The 23,628-nt window shown below is 38.8% G+C and overlaps 1 protein-coding gene across 2 annotated transcripts in view; it reads right to left on the reverse strand.

The window, feature by feature from the left end:
* The window catches only part of cdh4 (cadherin 4, type 1, R-cadherin (retinal)), a 316,908-nt gene that overhangs the window by 58,608 nt on the left and 234,672 nt on the right, over positions 1-23,628 (reverse strand). For both annotated transcript variants that reach the window (XM_087801671.1, XM_087801670.1), the window contains exons 5-6: positions 22,930-23,085; positions 15,508-15,652 (exon numbers count right to left, since the gene is read on the reverse strand). In XM_087801671.1, coding sequence (XP_087657797.1) covers positions 15,508-15,652; positions 22,930-23,085 — 301 coding nt within the window. The remainder of the gene's footprint in view (positions 1-15,507; positions 15,653-22,929; positions 23,086-23,628) is intronic.

A 23,628-nucleotide genomic window follows, 5' to 3' on the forward strand; every position in this document is an offset into this window, starting at 1 on the left:
TAGACATGAGGAAACTTTACATGTTAATTGGAATCAAAACAATTATTGTGATTTAAATATGAAAGTTAATAATGAAGACGATTGTTTCTCCAATTAGTGACTTTTAATGAATTGTGTCGGGATTAAAAAAAAAGAAGTAAAAATAAAAACACCTCATGAAGGTGTATTTCCTCGTGTTTCTCTTTTAATTGAGAGATTTGTTCATGCAAATGTTTTTTTCAGACACTCTTCTGCTCACTGAACAGCACAGATTCTGTTTTCAAAACAACAAAATCTACTCTGTTTTTGTCGTGTTTCAGACACAAACGTTTTGGTAAAACCACTAATTACTGCTGCATATAGAGTCGGCTGAGCAGCGACACACAGATAACACACTCTTTCACATACACACATATTTTCTAGACTTTTCACAAATCCTGGGGCGAGTGAAGTCTGCGGGCAGAACGCTTCTCAAACGTCTGGTCCTCCGGGTCTGATTGTAGAAACACGAGCTGCTTGTTGATTCCCCGCCTGGTCTGCAGCTTCATGACCGCACGTCTGCTCGCCAGTCAGAGGTGTGCGTCCGTCCTGCTCGGCAGGATCTGATAATGATGCGTCCAACATGGACGAGCAACACAAACATCCGTGAACTTGATCTCTGAACCGCCGAGAGTCAAAGAAGCAAAAACTCCTCCATCGACTCGTCGAACCAGTCAAGAGTGTTGAAGGTTGTTGAACAAAGAATCCGTTTGACGGATAATCATTTGTGTTCGGACATGAAAACACAAATGTGCCGCTTTCTAACCAATGATGTTGCCGATAGAAAGATTCTATTTTATTTAGAGGAATTTTAACAGCCACTTCCTGTTGAGCTCTTATTTGATTCATTTCCTGTTTATTCTATAATCTTTTGTTCATGCAGGACAACAAAACATGTTCAAGTATTTTCTGTGATGATTGTGTTTTTCTTTCAGCAGTAGACGATAAAGTGTTGGAGACGGTGCTTTCATTTATTGTCATCGTTGCTTAAAATGATAGTTCACAAATTCAAACTTATTTTTTACTCATCCTTATGTCGACTAATGTTGTTTTATTCTCAGAGTAGTCTGTTCTTTTTAGAGTTATAGACAAAAATGTTCATTTTAATGTAGCGACTGGAGCTCAGTTTTTTTTTAATTTTTTTTAGAATCCCTTATTAGTCCCGCGAGGGGAAATTCGGTAGTGCTTTTTACAGCCATTCACACATACTGATGGGAGTAGGCTGCACACCTGCGCCAAGTCTACCATCAGGAGCAATCAGGGTAAAGTGTGTTGCTCAGGGACACAACGACACAAGCTTGTCTGGAGCTGGGATTGAACCTGCAACCTTTTGGACTGCAGGCAACCACTCTACCATCTGAGCTATGACGCCCACAGTTGTCTTTGTCTTCATCTTCGTCCAAAAAGACACTTAAAAACTTCAAAATACCTTCATGCTGCTCGACTGTAACCTCCATCTTGGATTGAAGCTCCACACGAGAAGAATTGTTCCGTAAAAACTTAAACAATTCTATATTTTAAGATTAATTTTAGCCAGAAATAAAAAGTCAATCTTCCTTACTGCTTTTTTTAAGAAGCTTTTCGACCTTACAAAGGGCATCAAAACTTGAGTCTCGTCTGCTTCTCGTCATTTTTATTTTTTGATCTTCCTCTTTTTCTAAACCCTGTGTGTTTGTGTATTACTTGCGGTCGATGTGTGTGTCCTTGCGGACGTTGCTCTTGTGGACGTTTATTGTGTTTTTCAGCCTCAGACTCTTGTTAATTAACTGCTTTTGTATTTTTGCGCTGACCTCGGAGTCTTTGCTGTCACTCCGAGGGTCTCATCGTCTCAGTCATGACAAGATCGATCTTCAAACGATCGACTAACTTTCTATCATCTTGACTTTGAGCTGCTGCAACAATAAAAACCTAAAAAATATAAACTAATAAATGATCTGTGGGCCCTTTGGACTTTTTATTCTATTCATAAGCCTCGCAGCGAGACGGCTGTAGGTTTGGTCTGGATTTTTAAACTCTGTCCTGACTGAGTTTGCCTGAGAAGAAACACTCAGGTTTCCTCCCACGAATACATAGATGAGTTCAAGATGTAGTAGATGATCCACAAAATGATGCGAGTTAGTTTCTATTTCAGTTCAAAAGTCCAACTTCTCTGTCTTATGAAGCAGCGATGCTTGGGATGTCAAGAAACAATATGTATTAATATATATATATCGATATTTTAATTCATGTTACTGTATCAATATTCAACAGCACTGAATTGATTCAAAAAATATATATATATCATAACTGTAAGCTGAATATATTTTATTGCATCGTGAGCTAAATATAAATTGTATCATGAGCCGAATATATCGTATCGAATTGTTTCGTTAGCTGAATATATCTTATTGTGAGCTGAATATATCGTATCGTGAGCTGAATATATCGTATCGTGAGCTGAATATATCGTATTGTAAGCTGAATATATTGTATCGTGAGCTGAATATATCGTATTGTAAGCTGAATATATCGTATCGTGAGCTGAATATATCGTATCGTGAGCTGAATATATCGTATCGTGAGCTGAATATATCGTATTGTGAGCTGAATATATTGTATTGTAAGCTGAATATATCGTATCGTGAGCTGAATATATCGTATCGAGAGCTGAATATATCGTATTGTAAGCTGAATATATTGTATCGTGAGCTGAATATATCGTATTGTAAGCTGAATATATCGTATCGTGAGCTGAATATATCGTATCGTGAGCTGAATATATCGTATCGTGAGCTGAATATATCGTATTGTGAGCTGAATATATTGTATTGTAAGCTGAATATATCGTATCGTGAGCTGAATATATCGTATCGTGAGCTGAATATATCGTATTGTAAGCTGAATATATCGTATCGTGAGCTGAATATATCGTATCGTGAGCTGAATATATCGTATTGTAAGCTGAATATATCGTATCGTAAGCTGAATATATCGTATTGTAAGCTGAATATATCGTATCGTGAGCTGAATATATCGTATTGTGGGCTGAATATATCGTATTGTAAGCTGAATATATCGTATTGTAAGCTGAATATATCGTATCGTGAGCTGAATATATCGTATTGTAAGCTGAATATATCGTATCGTGAGCTGAATATATCGTATTGTGAGCTGAATATATCGTATCGTAAGCTGAATATATCGTATTGTGAGCTGAATATATCGTATCGTGAGCTGAATATATCGTATTGTGAGCTGAATATATCGTATCGTGAGCTGAATATATCGTATTGTAAGCTGAATATATCGTATTGTAAGCTGAATATATCGTATCGTGAGCTGAATATATCGTATTGTGAGCTGAATATATCGTATCGTGAGCTGAATATATCGTATCGTGAGCTGAATATATCGTATCGTGAGCTGAATATATCGTATCGTGAGCTGAATATATCGTATCAAATTGCTTCGTTAGCTAAATATATCTTATTGTAAGCTGAATATATCGTATCGTGAGCTGAATATATCGTATCGAATTGTTTCGTTAGCTAAATATATCTTATTGTAAGCTGAATATATCGTATCGTAAGCTGAATATATCGTATCGTGAGCTGAATATATAGTATCGTGAGCTGAATATATCGTATCGTGAGCTGAATATATCGTATCGTGAGCTGAATATATCGTATTGTAAGCTGAATATATCGTATCGTGAGCTGAATATATCGTATTGTAAGCTGAATATATCGTATTGTGAGCTGAATATATCGTATTGTAAGCTGAATATATCGTATCGTGAGCTGAATATATCGTATTGTGAGCTGAATATATCGTATCGTGAGCTGAATATATCGTATCGTGAGCTGAATATATCTTATTGTAAGCTGAATATATCGTATTGTAAGCTGAATATATCGTATCGTGAGCTGAATATATCGTATTGTAAGCTGAATATATCGTATCGTGAGCTGAATATATCGTATCGTAAGCTGAATATATCGTATCGTGAGCTGAATATATCGTATTGTAAGCTGAATATATCGTATCGTGAGCTGAATATATCGTATTGTAAGCTGAATATATCGTATCGTGAGCTGAATATATCGTATTGTAAGCTGAATATATCGTATTGTGAGCTGAATATATCGTATTGTAAGCTGAATATATCGTATCGTGAGCTGAATATATCGTATCGTGAGCTGAATATATCGTATCGTGAGCTGAATATATCGTATTGTAAGCTGAATATATCGTATTGTGAGCTGAATATATCGTATCGTGAGCTGAATATATCGTATTGTAAGCTGAATATATCGTATCGTAAGCTGAATATATCGTATTGTAAGCTGAATATATCGTATTGTGAGCTGAATATATCGTATTGTAAGCTGAATATATCTTATCGTAAGCTGAATATATCGTATTGTAAGCTGAATATATCGTATTGTGAGCTGAATATATCGTATTGTAAGCTGAATATATCGTATTGTAAGCTGAATATATCGTATCGTAAGCTGAATATATCGTATTGTAAGCTGAATATATCGTATCGTAAGCTGAATATATCGTATCGTAAGCTGAATATATCGTATTGTAAGCTGAATATATCGTATTGTGAGCTGAATATATCGTATTGTAAGCTGAATATATCGTATTGTAAGATGAATATATCGTATCGTGAGCTGAATATATCGTATCGTGAGCTGAATATATCGTATTGTAAGCTGAATATATCGTATCGTGAGCTGAATATATCGTATCATGAGCTGAATATATCGTATTGTGAGCTGAATATATCGTATCGTGAGCTGAATATATCGTATTGTGAGCTGAATATATCGTATTGTGAGCTGAATATATCGTATCGTGAGCTGAAAATATCGTATCGTGAGCTGAATATATCGTATCGTGAGCTGAATATATCGTATTGTAAGCTGAATATATCGTATCGTGAGCTGAATATATCGTATCGTGAGCTGAATATATCGTATCGTGAGCTGAATATATCGTATCGTGAGCTGAATATATCGTATTGTAAGCTGAATATATCGTATTGTGAGCTGAATATATGGTATCGTAAGCTGAATATATCGTATCGTAAGCTGAATATATCGTATTGTAAGCTGAATATATCGTATTGTGAGCTGAATATATCGTATTGTAAGCTGAATATATCGTATCGTAAGCTGAATATATCGTATCGTAAGCTGAATATATCGTATTGTAAGCTGAATATATCGTATCGTGAGCTGAATATATCGTATTGTAAGCTGAATATATCGTATTGTAAGCTGAATATATCGTATTGTAAGCTGAATATATCGTATCGTAAGCTGAATATATCGTATTGTAAGCTGAATATATCGTATTGTGAGCTGAATATATCGTATCGTAAGCTGAATATATCGTATCGTGAGCTGAATATATCGTATTGTAAGCTGAATATATCGTATTGTGAGCTGAATATATGGTATCGTAAGCTGAATATATCGTATCGTAAGCTGAATATATCGTATTGTAAGCTGAATATATCGTATTGTGAGCTGAATATATCGTATTGTAAGCTGAATATATCGTATTGTAAGCTGAATATATCGTATTGTAAGCTGAATATATCGTATCGTAAGCTGAATATATCGTATTGTAAGCTGAATATATCGTATTGTGAGCTGAATATATCGTATCGTAAGCTGAATATATCGTATTGTAAGCTGAATATATCGTATCGTGAGCTGAATATATCGTATTGTAAGCTGAATATATCGTATTGTAAGCTGAATATATCGTATTGTGAGCTGAATATATCGTATCGTAAGCTGAATATATCGTATTGTAAGCTGAATATATCGTATCGTGAGCTGAATATATCGTTTTGTAAGCTGAATATATTGTATTGTAAGCTGAATATATCGTATTGTAAGCTGAATATATCGTATCGTGAGCTGAATATATCGTATTGTAAGCTGAATATATCGTATCGTAAGCTGAATATATCGTATTGTAAGATGAATATATCGTATCGTGAGCTGAATATATCGTATCGTGAGCTGAATATATCGTATCGTGAGCTGAATATATCGTATCGTAAGCTGAATATATCGTATCGTGAGCGGAATATATCGTATCGTGAGCTGAATATATCGTATCGTGAGCTGAATATATCGTATCGAGAGCTGAATATATCGTATCGAGCTGAATATATCGTATCGTAAGCTGAATATATCGTATCGTGAGCGGAATATATCGTATCGTGAGCTGAATATATCGTATCGTGAGCTGAATATATCGTATCGTGAGCTGAATATATCGTATCGAGCTGAATATATCGTATCGTGAGCTGAATATATCGTATCGTGAGCTGAATATATCGTATCAAATTGTTTCGTTAGCTAAATATATCTTTTTGTGAGTTGAATACATTTTATCGAATTGCATCGTGAGGTAATGTAAATATTGTATTGTTAGCTGAATATAACGTATTAAGTTGTGAGCTCGTATTGCACCGTAACATGAACTTAATATAAAGTATATATTATCGAATCGTATCATGAGCAGTTTATATATTATCGAATCGTATCATGAGCAGTTTATATATTATCAAATCGTATCATGAGCAGTTTATATATTATCCAATCGTATCATGAGCAGTTTATATATTATCCAATCGTATCATGAGCAGTTTATATATTATTGAATCGTATCATGAGCAGTTTATATATTATCAAATCGTATCATGAGCAGTTTATATATAATCCAATCGTATCATGAGCAGTTTATATATTATCAAATCGTATCATGAGCAGTTTATATATTATCAAATCGTATCATGAGCAGTTTATATATTATCAAATCGTATCATGAGCAGTTTATATATTATCGAATCGTATCATGAGCTGTTTATATATTATCAAATCGTATCATGAGCAGTTTATATATTATCAAATCGTATCATGAGCAGTTTATATATTATCGAATCGTATCATGAGCAGTTTATATATTATCAAATAGTATCATGAGCAGTTTATATATTATCAAATCGTATCATGAGCAGTTTATATATGATACAATCGTATCATGAGCAGTTTATATATTATCAAATCGTATCATGAGCAGTTTATATATTATCAAATCATATCATGAGCAGTTTATATATTATCAAATCGTATCATGAGCAGTTTATATATTATCAAATCTTATCATGAGCAGTTTATATATTATCAAATCGTATCATGAGCAGTTTATATATTATCAAATCGTATCATGAGCAGTTTATATATTATCAAATCGTATCATGAGCAGTTTATATATTATCGAATCGTATCATGAGCAGTTTATATATTATCAAATCGTATCATGAGCAGTTTATATATTATCAAATTGTATCATGAGCAGTTTATATATTATCAAATTGTATCATGAGCAGTTTATATATTATCAAATCGTATCATGAGCAGTTTATATATTATCAAATTGTATCATGAGCAGTTTATATATTATCGAATCGTATCATGAGCAGTTTATATATTATCAAATCGTATCATGAGCAGTTTATATATTATCAAATAGTACCATGAGCAGTTTATATATTATCGAATCGTATCATGAGCAGTTTATATATTATCAAATCGTATCATGAGCAGTTTATATATTATCAAATCGTATCATGAGCAGTTTATATATTATCAAATCGTATCATGAGCAGTTTATATATTATCAAATAGTACCATGAGCAGTTTATATATTATCGAATCGTATCATGAGCAGTTTATATATTATCAAATTGTATCATGAGCAGTTTATATATTATCGAATCGTATCATGAGCAGTTTATATATTATCAAATCGTATCATGAGCAGTTTATATATTATCAAATCGTATCATGAGCAGTTTATATATTATCAAATCGTATCATGAGCAGTTTATATATTATCGAATCGTATCATGAGCAGTTTATATATTATCAAATCGTATCATGAGCAGTTTATATATTATCAAATCGTATCATGAGCAGTTTATATATTATCAAATCGTATCATGAGCAGTTTATATATTATCAAATCGTATCATGAGCAGTTTATATATTATCAAATCGTATCATGAGCAGTTTATATATTATCAAATCGTATCATGAGCAGTTTATATATTATCCAATCGTATCATGAGCAGTTTATATATTATCAAATCGTATCATGAGCAGTTTATATATTATCCAATCGTATCATGAGCAGTTTATATATTATCCAATCGTATCATGAGCAGTTTATATATTATCCAATCGTATCATGAGCAGTTTATATATTATCAAATCGTATCATGAGCAGTTTATATATTATCAAATCGTATCATGAGCAGTTTATATATTATCCAATCGTATTGCCAGATTAGTGTATCATATCCAATTGCATCGTGAATCTCTAAAGCACTGATCACAGCATTGCTTTACTCACTTCTACTCCCAGAGGGCGGGACGATTAGCAGTTGATACTTTGATTGACATTCCGTTCAATCATTTAAGTGGCCTGTTCAAAATGATTGAATCATGTTTTTATGTTTCTGTGTGTTCGACAGGTGACGTCAATGTTTTAAAATAACCACAGATTTGAAGTTGAGAGAGGGATTATAGAGCCTGTTGCCCCAGGTAGCTGGGACAGGCTCCAGTCCTGCGTGATGACAAACGAGTGGAAATAATGTGTATTTTCCTAGATGTAGTTACGGCACAGATGCAGGCGCCGGTGATGAAGCCTCGTGTAATTAAACCTGTGCAAACACCTCGTAATGATCTCCTTCAATCCTTTCTCCACGACTGTTGTTCACAGATCTGTCGCCGTGATGAAACCGTCCTGAAATGTACGTAACTGGGGAAATGAAAGAGAACCAGCAGACGCAGAGCAACACTAGATTCTTTCTTTGTTCGATGGAATCCTTGATTTCCATGCTGGAAGTTTGAATGTGTTCGTTTAGAGAAGATCTCCTGGTCGACGCCCAACTAAAGCTCGGCTTCATCTCCAGTCACCGTCGCTCTCGTCCTTCAAACTTTCAGGAAGATTGAGGAAAGACACCTGAGAAGTCTGAGCTCATTGACATTCTGGGACGGAGCGACTGCGAACAATGTGAACCGTGAAAGACACGGGAGGTTGAGATGAAAAAGAAGAAACTGTGTCAAATGTCTTTTTCTGCATTTCCTTCTCAAGCTTCTGCGCGACTGACTCGTTATTAGTCGTGAATAAGAGTCTTTGCTCTAATCTGAGAATAAATACATTTGCAGTAAAACACAGGATTACGACGACAACAAGTACAATTACCTATAAAATCCCTGGATTCTGGATTAAGACTTTAGCTTCAAATCCTGCGTTTTATTATAGTTTCTATATATTTTTGAAGGTTTAAACACAGCTTTTAATTAAATATATATAACAATTAATGTATTATGTCAAAAATAAAGTTTCTAAAATATATTCATATAGATTTACCACAAAAAAGAAACAAATACAAATGAGTAATAATACATTTAATAATAACTGTAGTAGAACTAGACAATCAAAAATAAGATAAATATATTTTATAAAAATAAAATATACATTTCAGTGGAATATTTACATATGAGGAAATAACCCTAGACTTTATATAACTTAAAGAAGAAACAGAACAAGAGAAACGTCTGATCGAATATGTCTAAACTATTTTAATATACATGAAATTAATATAATACAATTGAAGATCTGTTTGAGAGAACAAGGTTTTTTTTTAATAAAATAAAGTTGCGAGAATCAAAGTGAACGTTTCTATCTTGTATTCGACTCCTTGTGGTGGATTGTTGTCACTGCAGACCCTGAATATTCCGAGCCCAGGATCAGGATCAACAACACGTGACATCCCACCATTGGTTGGAGTCTGATTCTGATATTATCTTTGTGTTCTCTTTGTGTTATCGTTGTGTTATCGTTGTGTTATCGTTGTGTTCTCTTGTGTTCTCTTGTGTTCTCTTGTGTTCTCTTGTGTTCTCTTCAGACAGTGTTGGTAACAACCAGTATCCACGTGTTTCTGCTGCTCCATGACTTCCAAGCAAAAGAGATTCTTGCTCTGAATCCAACTCTTCATTTGGACGAATCCTTTTCCCCCGTCAGGACTTTTTGCAGTTTCTCTGCAATTAACTCTGAAACTCTGGTTCTGGACCAGCAGGTCAGTCTGTCACTTCCTGGTTCCCCCAAGGCCCTCAAGGCCCTCAAGGCCCCCAAGGCCCCCAAGGCTCCCAATGCCCTCAATGACCCTTAATGCCCTCAACGCCTCAGCGTCCTCATCGCCATCAACGCCATCAATGCCCTCAACGCCATCAACGCCATCAATGCCCTCAACGCCATCAACGCCATCAACGCCCTCAACGCCCTCAACGCCATCAACGCCATCAACGCCATCAACGCCCTCAACGCCATCAACGCCATCAACGCCATCAATGCCCTCAATGCCCTCAACGCCATCAACGCCATCAACGCCATCAACGCCATCAACGCCATCAACGCCATCAACGCCATCAACGCCCTCAACGCCATCAACGCCATCAACGCCATCAACGCCATCAACGCCATCAACGCCATCAACGCCATCAACGCCATCAATGCCCTCAACGCCATCAACGCCATCAACGCCATCAACGCCCTCAACGCCATCAACGCTATCAACGCCATCAACGCCATCAACGCCCTCAACGCCATCAACGCCCTCAACGCCATCAATGCCATCAACGCCATCAACGCCATCAACGCCCTCAACGCCATCAACGCTATCAACGCCATCAACGCCCTCAACGCCATCAACGCCATCAACACCATCAACGCCATCAACGCCATCAACGCCATCAACGCCCTCAACGCCATCAACGCCCTCAACGCCATCAACGCCCTCAACGACATCAACGCCATCAACGCCATCAACGCCATCAACGCCCTCAACGCCATCAACGCCATCAACGCCATCAACGCCCTCAACGCCATCAACGCCATCAACGCCCTCAACGCCATCAACGCCCTCAACGCCATCAACGCCATCAACGCCATCAACGCCCTCAACGCCATCAACGCCCTCAATGCCCTCAACGCCATCAACGCCATCAACGCCCTCAACGCCATCAACGCCATCAACGCCATCAACGCCATCAACGCCATCAACGCCATCAACGCCATCAACGCCTTCAACACCTTCAACACCTTCAACACCTTCAACACCTTCAACACCTTCAACACCTTCAACACCTTCAACACCTTCAACACCTTCAACACCTTCAACACCTTCAACACCTTCAACACCTTCAACACCTTCAACACCCGCCGCCTCATTCTCTGCTAAACGTGTCTCATCACGAGCGTCTCTTCACTCACATTTGGATCATCACAAATCCAAAGATGAGCCAACACCAGCAGTGCCCTGCTGTCGTCAGCAGACTCACACCTGTGTTTGTGTGTGTGTGTGCATGTAGGTGTGTGTGCATGTAGGTGTGTGTGTGTGTGTGTGTGTGTGCATGTAGGTGTGTGTGTGTGTGTGTGTGTGCATGTAGGTGTGTGTGTGTGCATGTAGGTGTGTGTGTGTTCATGTAGGTGTGTGTGTGTGTGTGTGTGTGCATGTAGGTGTGTGTGTGTGTAGCCACTCGTTTGGCAGCAGGTGTGCGCGTCGTAAACCTTGTGTGTCGAGCGTCTCGTGGAGATTTACTTGTTTATATATTTGTTTGCTGGTGCAGTCCTTTCATTCTGGTCGTCTGTTATTGATTTGGCTTCCTCCCTCCTTCCTGTGGCTCCCTTTATTTACTGCTGTTTATTCAGAGCCGAGAGGCGCCGACCAAGGACAGGACGGGGAAATAAATCAAGAGCATTAACAGTAATGAAAGATGGAAAAGTTCAACAGATACTTTGTTTTTCACATACTTTTGTGTTTGTCAGACGCTGCTGTGTAATGAGCGGCTGAGAAACACCGGGAACAGGAGGAAGAGTTTCTTATGAGCTCGTTTGAGTCGAAGAGGAAGAAAACATAGTTTATTTATTATTATTTCTCAAATATCAATCAATCCAAAAATGCTCGTTTCCGAGCCACGTTAGTACCACGCTGTGTCTCAGTGCACTGGTTAGTATCATCAGGATAGTGTACGTACTAACTAGTAACTAATCCTCCACAGATAGTATGTCTCAAACATACTTCTCTTAGTATACTAGAAGTTAGTATCATCAGGATAGTGTACGTACTAACTAGTAACTAATCCTCCACAGATAGTATATCTCAAACATACTTCTCTTAGTATACTAGAAGTTAGTATCATCAGGATAGTGTACATACTAACTAGTAACTAATCCTCCACAGATAGTATGTCTCAACCATACTTCTCTTAGTATACTAGAAGTTAGTATGCATCAGGATAGTGTACGTACTAACTAGTAACTAATTCTCCACAGATAGTATGTCTCAAACATACTTCTCTTAGTATACTAGAAGTTAGTATTATCAGGATAGTGTACGTACTAACTAGTAACTAATCCTCCACAGATAGTATGTCTCAAACATACTTCTCTTAGTATACTAGAAGTTAGTATCATCAGGATAGTGTACGTACTAACTAGTAACTAATCCTCCACAGATAGTACGTCTCAAACATACTTCTCTTAGTATACTAGAAGTTAGTATCATCAGGATAGTGTACGTACTAACTAGTAACTAATCCTTCACAGATAGTACGTCTCAAACATACTTCTCTTAGTATACTAGAAGTTAGTATCATCAGGATAGTGTACGTACTAACTAGTAACTAATTCTCCACAGATAGTATGTCTCAAACATACTTCTCTTAGTATACTAGAAGTTAGTATCATCAGGATAGTGTACATACTAACTAGTAACTAATCCTCCACAGATAGTATGTCTCAACCATACTTCTCTTAGTATACTAGAAGTTAGTATGCATCAGGATAGTGTACGTACTAACTAGTAACTAATTCTCCACAGATAGTATGTCTCAAACATACTTCTCTTAGTATACTAGAAGTTAGTATTATCAGGATAGTGTACGTACTAACTAGTAACTAATCCTCCACAGATAGTATGTCTCAAACATTCTTCTCTTAGTATACTAGAAGTTAGTATCATCAGGATAGTGTACGTACTAACTAGTAACTAATTCTCCACAGATAGTATGTCTCAAACATACTTCTCTTAGTATACTAGAAGTTAGTATCATCAGGATAGTGTACGTACTAACTAGTAACTAATCCTCCACAGATAGTATGTCTCAAACATACTTCTCTTAGTATACTAGAAGTTAGTATGCATCAGGATAGTGTACGTACTAACTAGTAACTAATCCTCCACAGATAGTATGTCTCAAACATACTTCTCTTAGTATACTAGAAGTTAGTATCATCAGGATAGTGTACGTACTAACTAGTAACTAATCCTCCACAGATAGTATGTCTCAAACATACTTCTCTTAGTATACTAGAAGTTAGTGTCATCAGGATAGTGTACGTACTAACTAGTAACTAATCCTCCACAGATAGTATGTCTCAAACACACTTCTCTTAGTATACTAGAAGTTAGTATCATCAGGATAGTGTACGTACTAACTAGTAACTAATCCTCCACAGATAGTATGTCTCAAACATACTTCTCTTAGTATACTAGAAGTTAGTATCATCAGGATAGTGTACGTACTAACTAGTAACTAATCCTCCACAGATAGTATGTCTCAAACATACTTCTCTTAGTATACTAGAAGTTAGTATCATCAGGATAGTGTGCGTACTAACTAGTAACTAATCCTCCACAGATAGTTTGTCTCAAATCAAACTCTGCTGCTACAAACTAACAGGAAATGACGCGACAGCTTCTTTTTCTACTATTTAAAGATTATTTTAACCAGCTGTAGGAACACTAGCGACACCTGCCCAAATATTCGCGAGATATTTAAGATGGTATCAGCAGCAAAGACATGTCATCCTCCTACTGCTGCTGAAAATACACCTGTAAGTATATGAATATATATATATATATATATACTGTATATATATGACGTAACTTCCGTTTACAACGTCACTAAGATGGAGTCATTTATTGTAGAAAGTGTCCATCGATTCATACTCAGTTTTGTGGGTGTTTTATTACAATCTAGTGTGTATGGAGCACTAACTTTACATACTAAGAATTGAGACAAACTTATGCACTAAAAATACTAACTTTGAGTACACAAGTATGCGATTTGAGACGCAGCTCAAGTGTTGTTAATGTTGGTAGATCATGTTGAATCAGTTTGAGAAAGATCATCTTTTTGTGATTGGATCAGATCAAATGATCAAAACTGAAGAAGGATTTTGAAATGAATCATGTGATCCAGTCCCAGTTTGAATCTGGATCCGTTTATCAAAATAAATAAAAATGTAAAATTACCATTTTCCTCTTGAAATAAACCTGCGTAGATGAATAACAGAGTAAAATATTTCATTAAATATTCTCTATTTTGTTGAGTATTCAACTTTTTAGTGTTTTTGTTCATGTATGTTATATTTGTCGTGGTTTAGATGATGCTCATGGAATAATTCATAGATAGTAGAACTTAAATCATCAAATACCTGCTGTTCTTTACACAGTTTCCCAGAGTCTATGTTTCTAAAGGTCGTAAGAAGGTTCTTAAGAAGGCTACGGTTTAGATACGGTCGCTAATCGGAGGCGTTCTTAACTGCCTACATAGGAGAACCTTAAGATCAAGACAAAGACGCTACTTAAGAAGCTCTTAGTGGACTTTTTGCACAACCTTAATGAGGCGAAACCTTTGAGCTCAATGGTTTCCTTGATATCAGAGAAATGTTGTTGTAAAAATGTTGTATGTATATTTTACATGTATTTGTATATTTTTTACTTTGTTAAATGGAGTGAAAATGTTGTTTTATAATGTGTTTTGTCATTTCCATGATTTAAAAAAAATCAACACTTACTTACAAACATGTAAAAGTGTTTGTCAGAATCATATCTATTGATCAGTAATCGGTACTTCACAAATACAAATACAACCAAAAATAATAGTAAATATCACATTAAATATCAGTAAACACATTTTTTCATTGTTTCTCACAGATTCCTGAAAATGTAATGACTCAATAATTACGACTCGATCGCTCACGTCGCACCAGTCGCTGGTATTTATCACATCCTGTTGGTTCATCTCTCAACACACTACGAATGCACGTGCGCTGCCACCAGGCAAAGTAGGAAAGTGCACGTGGAAGTATTTCCTGAAGCCTACATCAGTCTCTGCCATATTTATTGAAATTCCCACGTCTTCATGGACCCCCGCCGCCGCCGCCGCCGCCGCCGCCGCCGCCGCCGTCGATCTCGCTTTAATGTGAAAACCCATTTAAATTTGCATGAGCGAGAGAAAAGCACCAGCAACGTCTGCGCATTATTTCCATCGACTTTCGTCATCGTCGCTCGGGACCGTTTCAAACGAAGACCCCCCAACTTCCCCCCCGCAGAGGACTCACCTGGTTTGGAACCCTCGGCCACGGAGCCGTTGTAGACCTGGTTCTGGAACTCGGGCCGGTTGTCGTTCATGTCGATGACGTAGATGTACAGATCGATGGGGTTCTCCACCTGGTTGCCGTTCATGTCCACGGCGTGGGCTCGAAGCTGTCGGGAAACAAGGAACGACACGATGAGCCGCGACGGGAACTTTGAATGATTCCGATGGCACGTGATTGACAGCCGAGCTGGTGATTGACAGCCGAGCCGGCTCGCCAACGCCGACTTTATTAATTGGCAACTTCATCCGAGTGGCGAATGTTTGCACTTCCTGTCTGCCAACAGGGCACGGCGTCGTGTTGCTATCCTGGCCTGGACCTCGACAACAACAAACTGGTTTTGTGTCGATCGCACAGTCAGACGCACAACACACTTCAGAGGCGCTGATGCTGCGGCCGGTTTGGCTTTGTTTGTGTGGAAGACTCCGACTGATGATTCTCTCAAACGAGATGATGATAAATAAAGATGGTGGTTGGGGGTCGGGGGTCGGGGGGGCTCGACTAAAAGGATCTTTATCTTCAGTGTCTAAACCTGTGTGACTCCACTTTCTTCCTCGACACCCCAACAATCTCAGAGACTAATTAACAACAAAACATACAATTAAACCAGAAACTCTTCACTTTCGTAACGATATTGTTTGTCCTGAGCTGCAGGACCACAACCACACAAGTCTGGTTTTCTTGAGGTTTCTGTCCATTAGAACTAGTTGAACCATAAAACTACAACAAATAATACAAAATCAATTCATCAGTTTCAACATAATTATTTCACTAATAGACTTTTTACTATTATTTATGGTGTTTGTATGGATGGATGTGTTTTTACTGCTATTATTACTGCTGGACAAAATCATTTATCCTCCGGGAACAATTAAAGTATCCATCCATCCATCCATCCATCCATCCATCCATCCATCCATCCATCCATCCATCCATCCATCCATCCATCCATCCATCCATCTACTCCATCCATCCATCCATCCATCCATCCATCCATCCATCCATCCATCCATCCATCCATCTACTCTATCCATCCATCCATCCATCTACTCTATCCATCCATCCATCCATCCATCCATCCATCCATCCATCCATCCATCCATCCATCCATCCATCCATCCATCCATCCATCTACTCTATCCATCCATCCATCCATCCATCCATCCATTATTATCCAAAACAAGTGCCATATTATCTACTGAAGCTGTACTGACTATTCCATGTTCTTCCTGTATTTACTTTCCTCATCTCTCTTTTATTAGTTTATATTTTGAGTCTGTCTCCATCCCAGACTCCTATTGTTTTGTTTTTTGGACATTCAGAAGCTTTATTAACTTTATTAAGTATATATGACAATATACACTAAATTCTTATTCGGCTGTTATTCACTCCTTAAGGAATATAGAATATAGAATTATTTTCTCAAAATGTACACTGTTGAATTAAATATCTTTGAATAAATGCTGAGGGTTTCTGATCCTGGGGTTAATTGTTGACCAAATATATAATAAATGATAAAAAAGATAGATACTCTAGGACAGACCATGTCTGCACAAAAATGCATCTTTTGAAATCTGTTTATGACTATTTCTAGAAAGCTCAGTCTAAAAATTGAGTTTTTCTGTGTCTTTACATATAGAAATAGACAATGATGCAGTTCACATGCCAGGCCTGTGTGGGGCGTTGTAATGCTATTGCATCACAGTGACCAGGGCTGGTTGGTGCTAATGGCTTTTTTTTAATCTGGTCCGACAGAGTCCATCAAGGAAGGGAAGCTAATTGTTGTCGAAGTTAAAACTATTTTGGATGATCGTCATGTACAAGTGATAACCATGAGAACTATAGAAATATTGTGAACAGAACGAGTATTTATGTTGTATTTGATATGTTATATCCACACGTCTGAGGCTGTCAACTAAAGTGTTTTAAGCACCAGCTTTCATTCTCAACACACTCGTGGTTTAGTGACGACGTTAGAGACACAGGTTAGCTTTACATGTCTTGTAAAAGTCATTTTGTTTCTCGTGCACAAACACCCTCTTGCATTTGCCACTTTTCAATTCTGCCATCAGAATTCATACACTCAGCAGAAAAGCTGCCCAATTTGGCTGGGCGTGCGGAGGACGCTCTCCTGTTGGCAGCGACGACACAGCCTGCGAAATATTTTGTTTTGCCGCAGCAGCATGGAGGCGGATCAGCCTGACAGCCTATTTGGAGCCGCTGGTGATGCATTGTGAGGTGACATGAAAGATTGAATGGCGGCACCTGCCTCCTCTGAAACACAACTAATCATGTCGGCTTTTTTTTCCTCCCGCCTGTCAAAGATGTTTCCAAACATCCGCCGGAGCGTTCGCTGCCACACGCGTGTTCGGCCATATTAACGCACACGCCCACACCAGGGACGCGCCAGCCAATTAAAAGCCATCTTTAGATTATCATCCTGGAGATGCTCCAGTGGAACCCAGCAAACAAGGGAGGGAGAGAAGATACAAACATTCTCAATCTGTTTCTCAGCTGTGGATGCTGCATGCTGGGAGTGACTGATACTGAGTCTCTCAAGAACCATCCAGTCCTGACTGTGAACATGTGGCTCTATATTTTAAACCCATCTAAGTAAGTAATTAGTATTTATAGAGCGATCTTTGCAACTGAAAGTTGACTTTCCTTGAGTGTATTGACGGAGATCTTTCGACACAACAGACTCTGATGTTATTTGAGTCGATGATACTGCGATGAAAAAAAGCTGATGTGTCGACACAGAATCTTAACTTTTCAGTTACACAAACAAATGCTCGACTCTCTTATCTCGCCTTTTCACTCCATTTCTTCAGCTCCTGAAAATGTAACAACAAAAGGATCACAACTATTTTTTAAAGTGTTGGGAATTAATTAAATTGTATTTAAAGTGTCTTATCATAACACAGTTATCTCAAGAAAACAGATCCAGCATCACAGCGTGGCAGTGGCGAGGAAAGAAACCTGGAGCAGAACCAGACTCAGTGTGGACGGCCTCCTGCTGCGACCGGCTGGTAAGAAAAGAAAAGTTTAAATGACCTAAAATACAAATGAAAATTGTATTCCAACCTGTCATTGATGACCTTATTAAAGTTGAACTGACGTGTTGATTGTCTGCTCGTCTGTGAGTCACGTGATCTCGTGTCAAAGACATTATAACGACAAGATATATATATATATATAGATATAAGAACAAGAACCTCACGACCGAAGCAACATTTATTTTACTGTGCAAAAGCCCAACATTTTTAAGATTTCTGTGAATTTCAGAAGGAAAAGGTCTGTGAAAAAAACACAATACTGGCCCAAAAATAATAAAAAAATAAAACAGAAGGTAAAACATTTACTTGGTAACATGAGAACATCCTTCACTGTTGAAATGTATCGAGTACAAGGAAGTAGTAATAAAAACACAAATAGTTCTTGTCAATCAAAGCAATGAAAATGACATTTAATGTTATGATCTTAAATTCTTAACCATTCGACTTGTTTAAACCGTCGACATTATATTATATTATATTATATTATCACAGGCCTCAAGTTCGGCGCATATATTGATAATGTGCTTAGATTATAATTGTATTTTTCACTAACATAAGACATGATTCAAAAATGTCAATCAATTAAAACAATAAATAAATCAAAAACAAACATTCCTTTAGCTCGATCAATAGTATATACATACAACACAGATCATATCCTACCATTCTGGAAAAACTCTCTAAACAATACAAATGACCTCCTTGGAGGAGGTAACAATACTCACTATACTGTATAACCATGTTAATTTTACACATGTTTAAAAAAAAAAAGATCGTCAATCACTCATTTCTTGCTCGTTTTTCTTCTTAAAGTGATCGTTCACCTGGAATCCAAATCCTTTTCTACTCTTTCTACTTGTCTACTCTACTGATTCTCCACATTGTTTTGAAAAAACTTAAACAAGTCTGTATTTTAAGGTTGTTTTTATCAAAAGCTTAAAGACTAACACTTACAATACATGAGGGACGTTACAGAAGTATTGGACGTATTTGGATGTTTTTAAATACGTTTTAAAACGACCATCATAAGAACACACATTCCTGCCAAAAATCATTAAAGTGCCTTTAAGATACATTATTATTTATTTAAAACTAGTTTGTGATATTCATGGAATAGGTCAATAAGTTTGTATATACAGTATATTCTAAAAAAACATTCAGATGTCGTTGAATATTCAGGAAAATGATATTTTGTCTTCGCATCACAGTGAAACTGAAGCGAAGCTTGATTAAAATACGGTTAATTCAGTATTTCAATCGGAACCAACTGGACATTATTCATCCATATGCTGCATAATCACGAGACCTGCTGTGTTGCTAAACAAAGGGACACATATGTAGCAGAGCGACGTGTGCAGAAGGAAAGTTTGGTCTCATTGTCGAGCGATTCAAAGCAGCAAAACTAAAGCCTTTCTTTCCTCACAGATGAGCCACAGATGGTCTCTCTGTCCACTGGAACCCAGAGTTGACCCGTCCTGCTGGGAAAGTACAGTCAGGGTGGAGGAAGAATCTGGATGAATATCTTGAGTCTCGGTTGCTGATCCCACAACAACACAGTCCAGTTTGTTCCCGATAACACGACATTAATCCTGAGTGTGTGCACGAGCGTGTGCACGAGCGTGTGCACGAGCGTGTGCACGAGTGAGTGAAGCACAAGTGTGTGCACGAGTGTGTGCACGAGTGAGTGAAGCACAAGCGTGTGCACGAGCGTGTGCACGAGCGTGTGCACGAGCGTGTGCACGAATGAGTGAAGCACGAGCGTGTGCACGAGTGTGTGCACGAGTGAGTGCACGAGTGAGCGTGTGCACGAGCGTGTGCACGAGTGTGTGCACGAGCGTGTGCACGAGTGAGTGAAGCACAAGTGTGTGCACGAGTGTGTGCACGAGCGTGTGCACGAGCGTGTGCACGAGCGTGTGCATGAGCGTGTGCACGAGCGTGTGCACGAGTGTGTGCACGAGCGTGTGCACGAGCGTGTGCACGAGTGAGCGTGTGCACGAGCGTGTGCACGAGCGTGTGCACGAATGAGTGAAGCACGAGCGTGTGCACGAGCGTGTGCACGAGTGTGTGCACGAGTGTGTGCACGAGTGAGTGCACGAGTGTGTGAAGCACGAGCGTGTGCACGAGTGAGCGTGTGTACGAGCGTGTGCACGAGCATGTGCGCGAGCGTGTGCACGAGCGTGTGCACGAGCGTGTGCGCGAGCGTGTGCACGAGCGTGTGCACGAGCGTGTGCGCGAGCGTGTGCACGAGTGAGTGAAGCACGAGCCTGTGCACGAGCGTGTGCACGAGCGTGTGCACGAGCCTGTGCACGAGCGTGTGCACGAGCGTGTGCACGAGCGTGTGCACGAGTGAGTGAAGCACGAGCAGGTGATTCTTCAGGAGCTTCATCTAAATCGAACGAGAGACGGAAACAATCAAGCGGACAATCTTCCGGAGCTTTGCTCTTTGTTTACTCTCGGCGCGAGTAAATCAGCGGCGCGTCAGCATCGCCGGAGACACTGAGGCGATCACCTCCCAGAATCCGATCCCTCCGTCGAGACGCACTTCGGAATTAGCTCCATCAGCGGCGGCGCCATCCATCACGCTGACAGGCCTGTGGGAGTCTGACGGCGTCGCCCACCTGCGGCGCCGGCGTCGCTCTGTTTGAAGAACTAAATTGAAACCGTAATGTGTGTTCATGAACCGAAGGCCTCGCGTTAAGCGTCTTGTGTTCTGAATATTTAACGCACGTGTGCGAACGGTTTGACCCGCGAGTTCTGACAGATAAACAGCGGATCTCGTGGGTGTTTGTAATGGAGGAGCGCGAGGGTCGTACGCAGGCTAACTGTACGCCTGTCACTTCCACCTTTGAAGAGCACAGATGCTCTGCGACTCGGGAGGCAGGCGAGGTGTGTGTGTGTGTGTGTGTGTGTGTGTGTGTGTGTGTGTGTGTGTGTGGGCGGATGGTGAACCAGCAGAATACAGATATAGAGCGACGGAGGTTTACAACAATACAGGGGACAGAGTCTGCTGATGTAATGCGATAAAAAACAAACAACAACACGACTGAAAGTGCTGCGACCAAAGTTCACAGGAGAAAAACTCTTCATATTGTGAACTCGATGAAAAGCACTTTGAGAGGGCAGACCTCTGCCAAGCCACTCATTTACACCCATAAATAATGAGATTTTGTTAGCAAAGTTAAAACGTTTTATCATGAAATGTTGTTGATGCGCTCAATAAGAAGTTGCTTGAACTAAATGGAATGAGCGAGAAAAGGAGCTTTTCTTCAGCAGACAGTGACCATCTTCAAATTATTTGTGGATCCAGATGGTTATCCGAAACTTACTATTGTCCAATCTGTGTTGAGCAGACATGTGACTTCATATAACTTTACCAGTGGAGGTCAGAATATACTTCATTATTTTAAAAAAAGCACATCAGAACTATTTTACTTTTTGAAAAAACATTTTTAACCTTTTTAACCTTCATGACTCTGTTCACTACGAAACAAGTCCATCCACTCAGTTACCACCAAACGAGGCGATTTCTTTCTATTAAATTATGATGTTATTTTTACGAGGGCGATTTGAATATCCCAGGGAGAGAAAACAAAAAGAGAAGTTTTATCTGGTTTGGTAAACAAATGCAGAATGTCACCTTTATTTGTTAGTTTTACTGCCGGATGTCTCAGTGAAATTTTGTTTTTTGCTCATTTTAAATGTTGTTAAATAACAATAAAGACTTTAATTGTAATAGAAATTGAGGGAAGTTATAAGAAAGTGTTTTAATCATGTTTAAAGCAACAAATCGAATCACTCGTCAACATTAAAGACACCACGAGAAAACATCTTTCATTCCATAATCTTTAGCTAAACTACTATATAAGAGAAATTTAAAGTTTAGAAAGATTGTAAAGTGACCTCGTGACGATGGTTTCAAGAGTGTTTCTAAACCAAAAGCTACTCGCTACACATTGTTATTCATTATTCCTCCTCATCTCCCCTGAGTGACACATGGGGCGACAACACACAGCTTTAAAAACACACAACCATGTTCGCCGCTAAACTCGCTCATTAGTCCTGATGGCTCAACAACAGAGACGAGCGACGCTTCATCGCGAGCCTCGACTCGTCCATTCATCCATCCTTCGCAGGTGAACTTCAATCCCACGACAGCTGAAGGGCTTTGTGTGTTTTGTTTGGTTTCGCCGCAGACACGGGAATCCATCACCGGCACTGAAGCCACCGAAGCTCTTCACATCTGCCCGACTCCAGCTCCAGAGTCTCGGCAGCTTCAGCAGCCAAAGGGAGATGGAGGCGATGATGATGAGCGACGAGTGGTCGTACTCACGTGGAACGAGGCTCTCTCCTCCCGGTCCAGGGGTTGAGTCACGAACATGTTGCCACTGATGGGGTCGATGTTGTAGATGCCACTGGGCGGCTGGTCGGCGCCGGCGCCCGTGATGCTGTAGCGGATCCCGACGTCCTTGTCCTGATCCGAGCGGATCTGTGGACGGAGACGAGACACACATCAGAGACGGCAGGAGGACGAAACTTTCCTGTTTCCTCTCTTGAAACTAGTTTTTCTTCGGGGCCTGAAGGAAGTATTTGACTGAACATCCTCAGAACACATGAATGTAACATTAATAAGTAAGTAAGTAAGTCATTTTTATTTGTATAGAGCTTTTCCAGACCAGGGTCACAAAGAACTTAAACAATCAAAACAATATTCAATAAAGTATATACTTTTAATGGCAAGATGACACTGATTATCTCAGGGTTCAACCTCCTGATGACGCTCGTGAACCTCAGATTCTCCTGGGAGCTCATTTCCTTTAATGTTAGATAATGATATTTATCTTTGAGTTCATTTTATTTGAAATAGAAAATAAAAATAAAAAACTATCTTTTGTTCACTGGGTGAGGAATGTTATTCTTGAAATTGGAAAAAAAGGCACTTTTTTTAAACTCAAACAACTTTCTTTAACCTGCTGGAAAAAAAATGAAAACTTTGCAAACAATTATTTTAATTTAACAAATAAAAAGTGAA

Source organism: Callionymus lyra, chromosome 10, assembly GCF_982586985.1.
Source record: "Callionymus lyra chromosome 10, fCalLyr1.hap1.1, whole genome shotgun sequence".
NCBI lineage: Eukaryota > Metazoa > Chordata > Actinopteri > Syngnathiformes > Callionymidae > Callionymus > Callionymus lyra.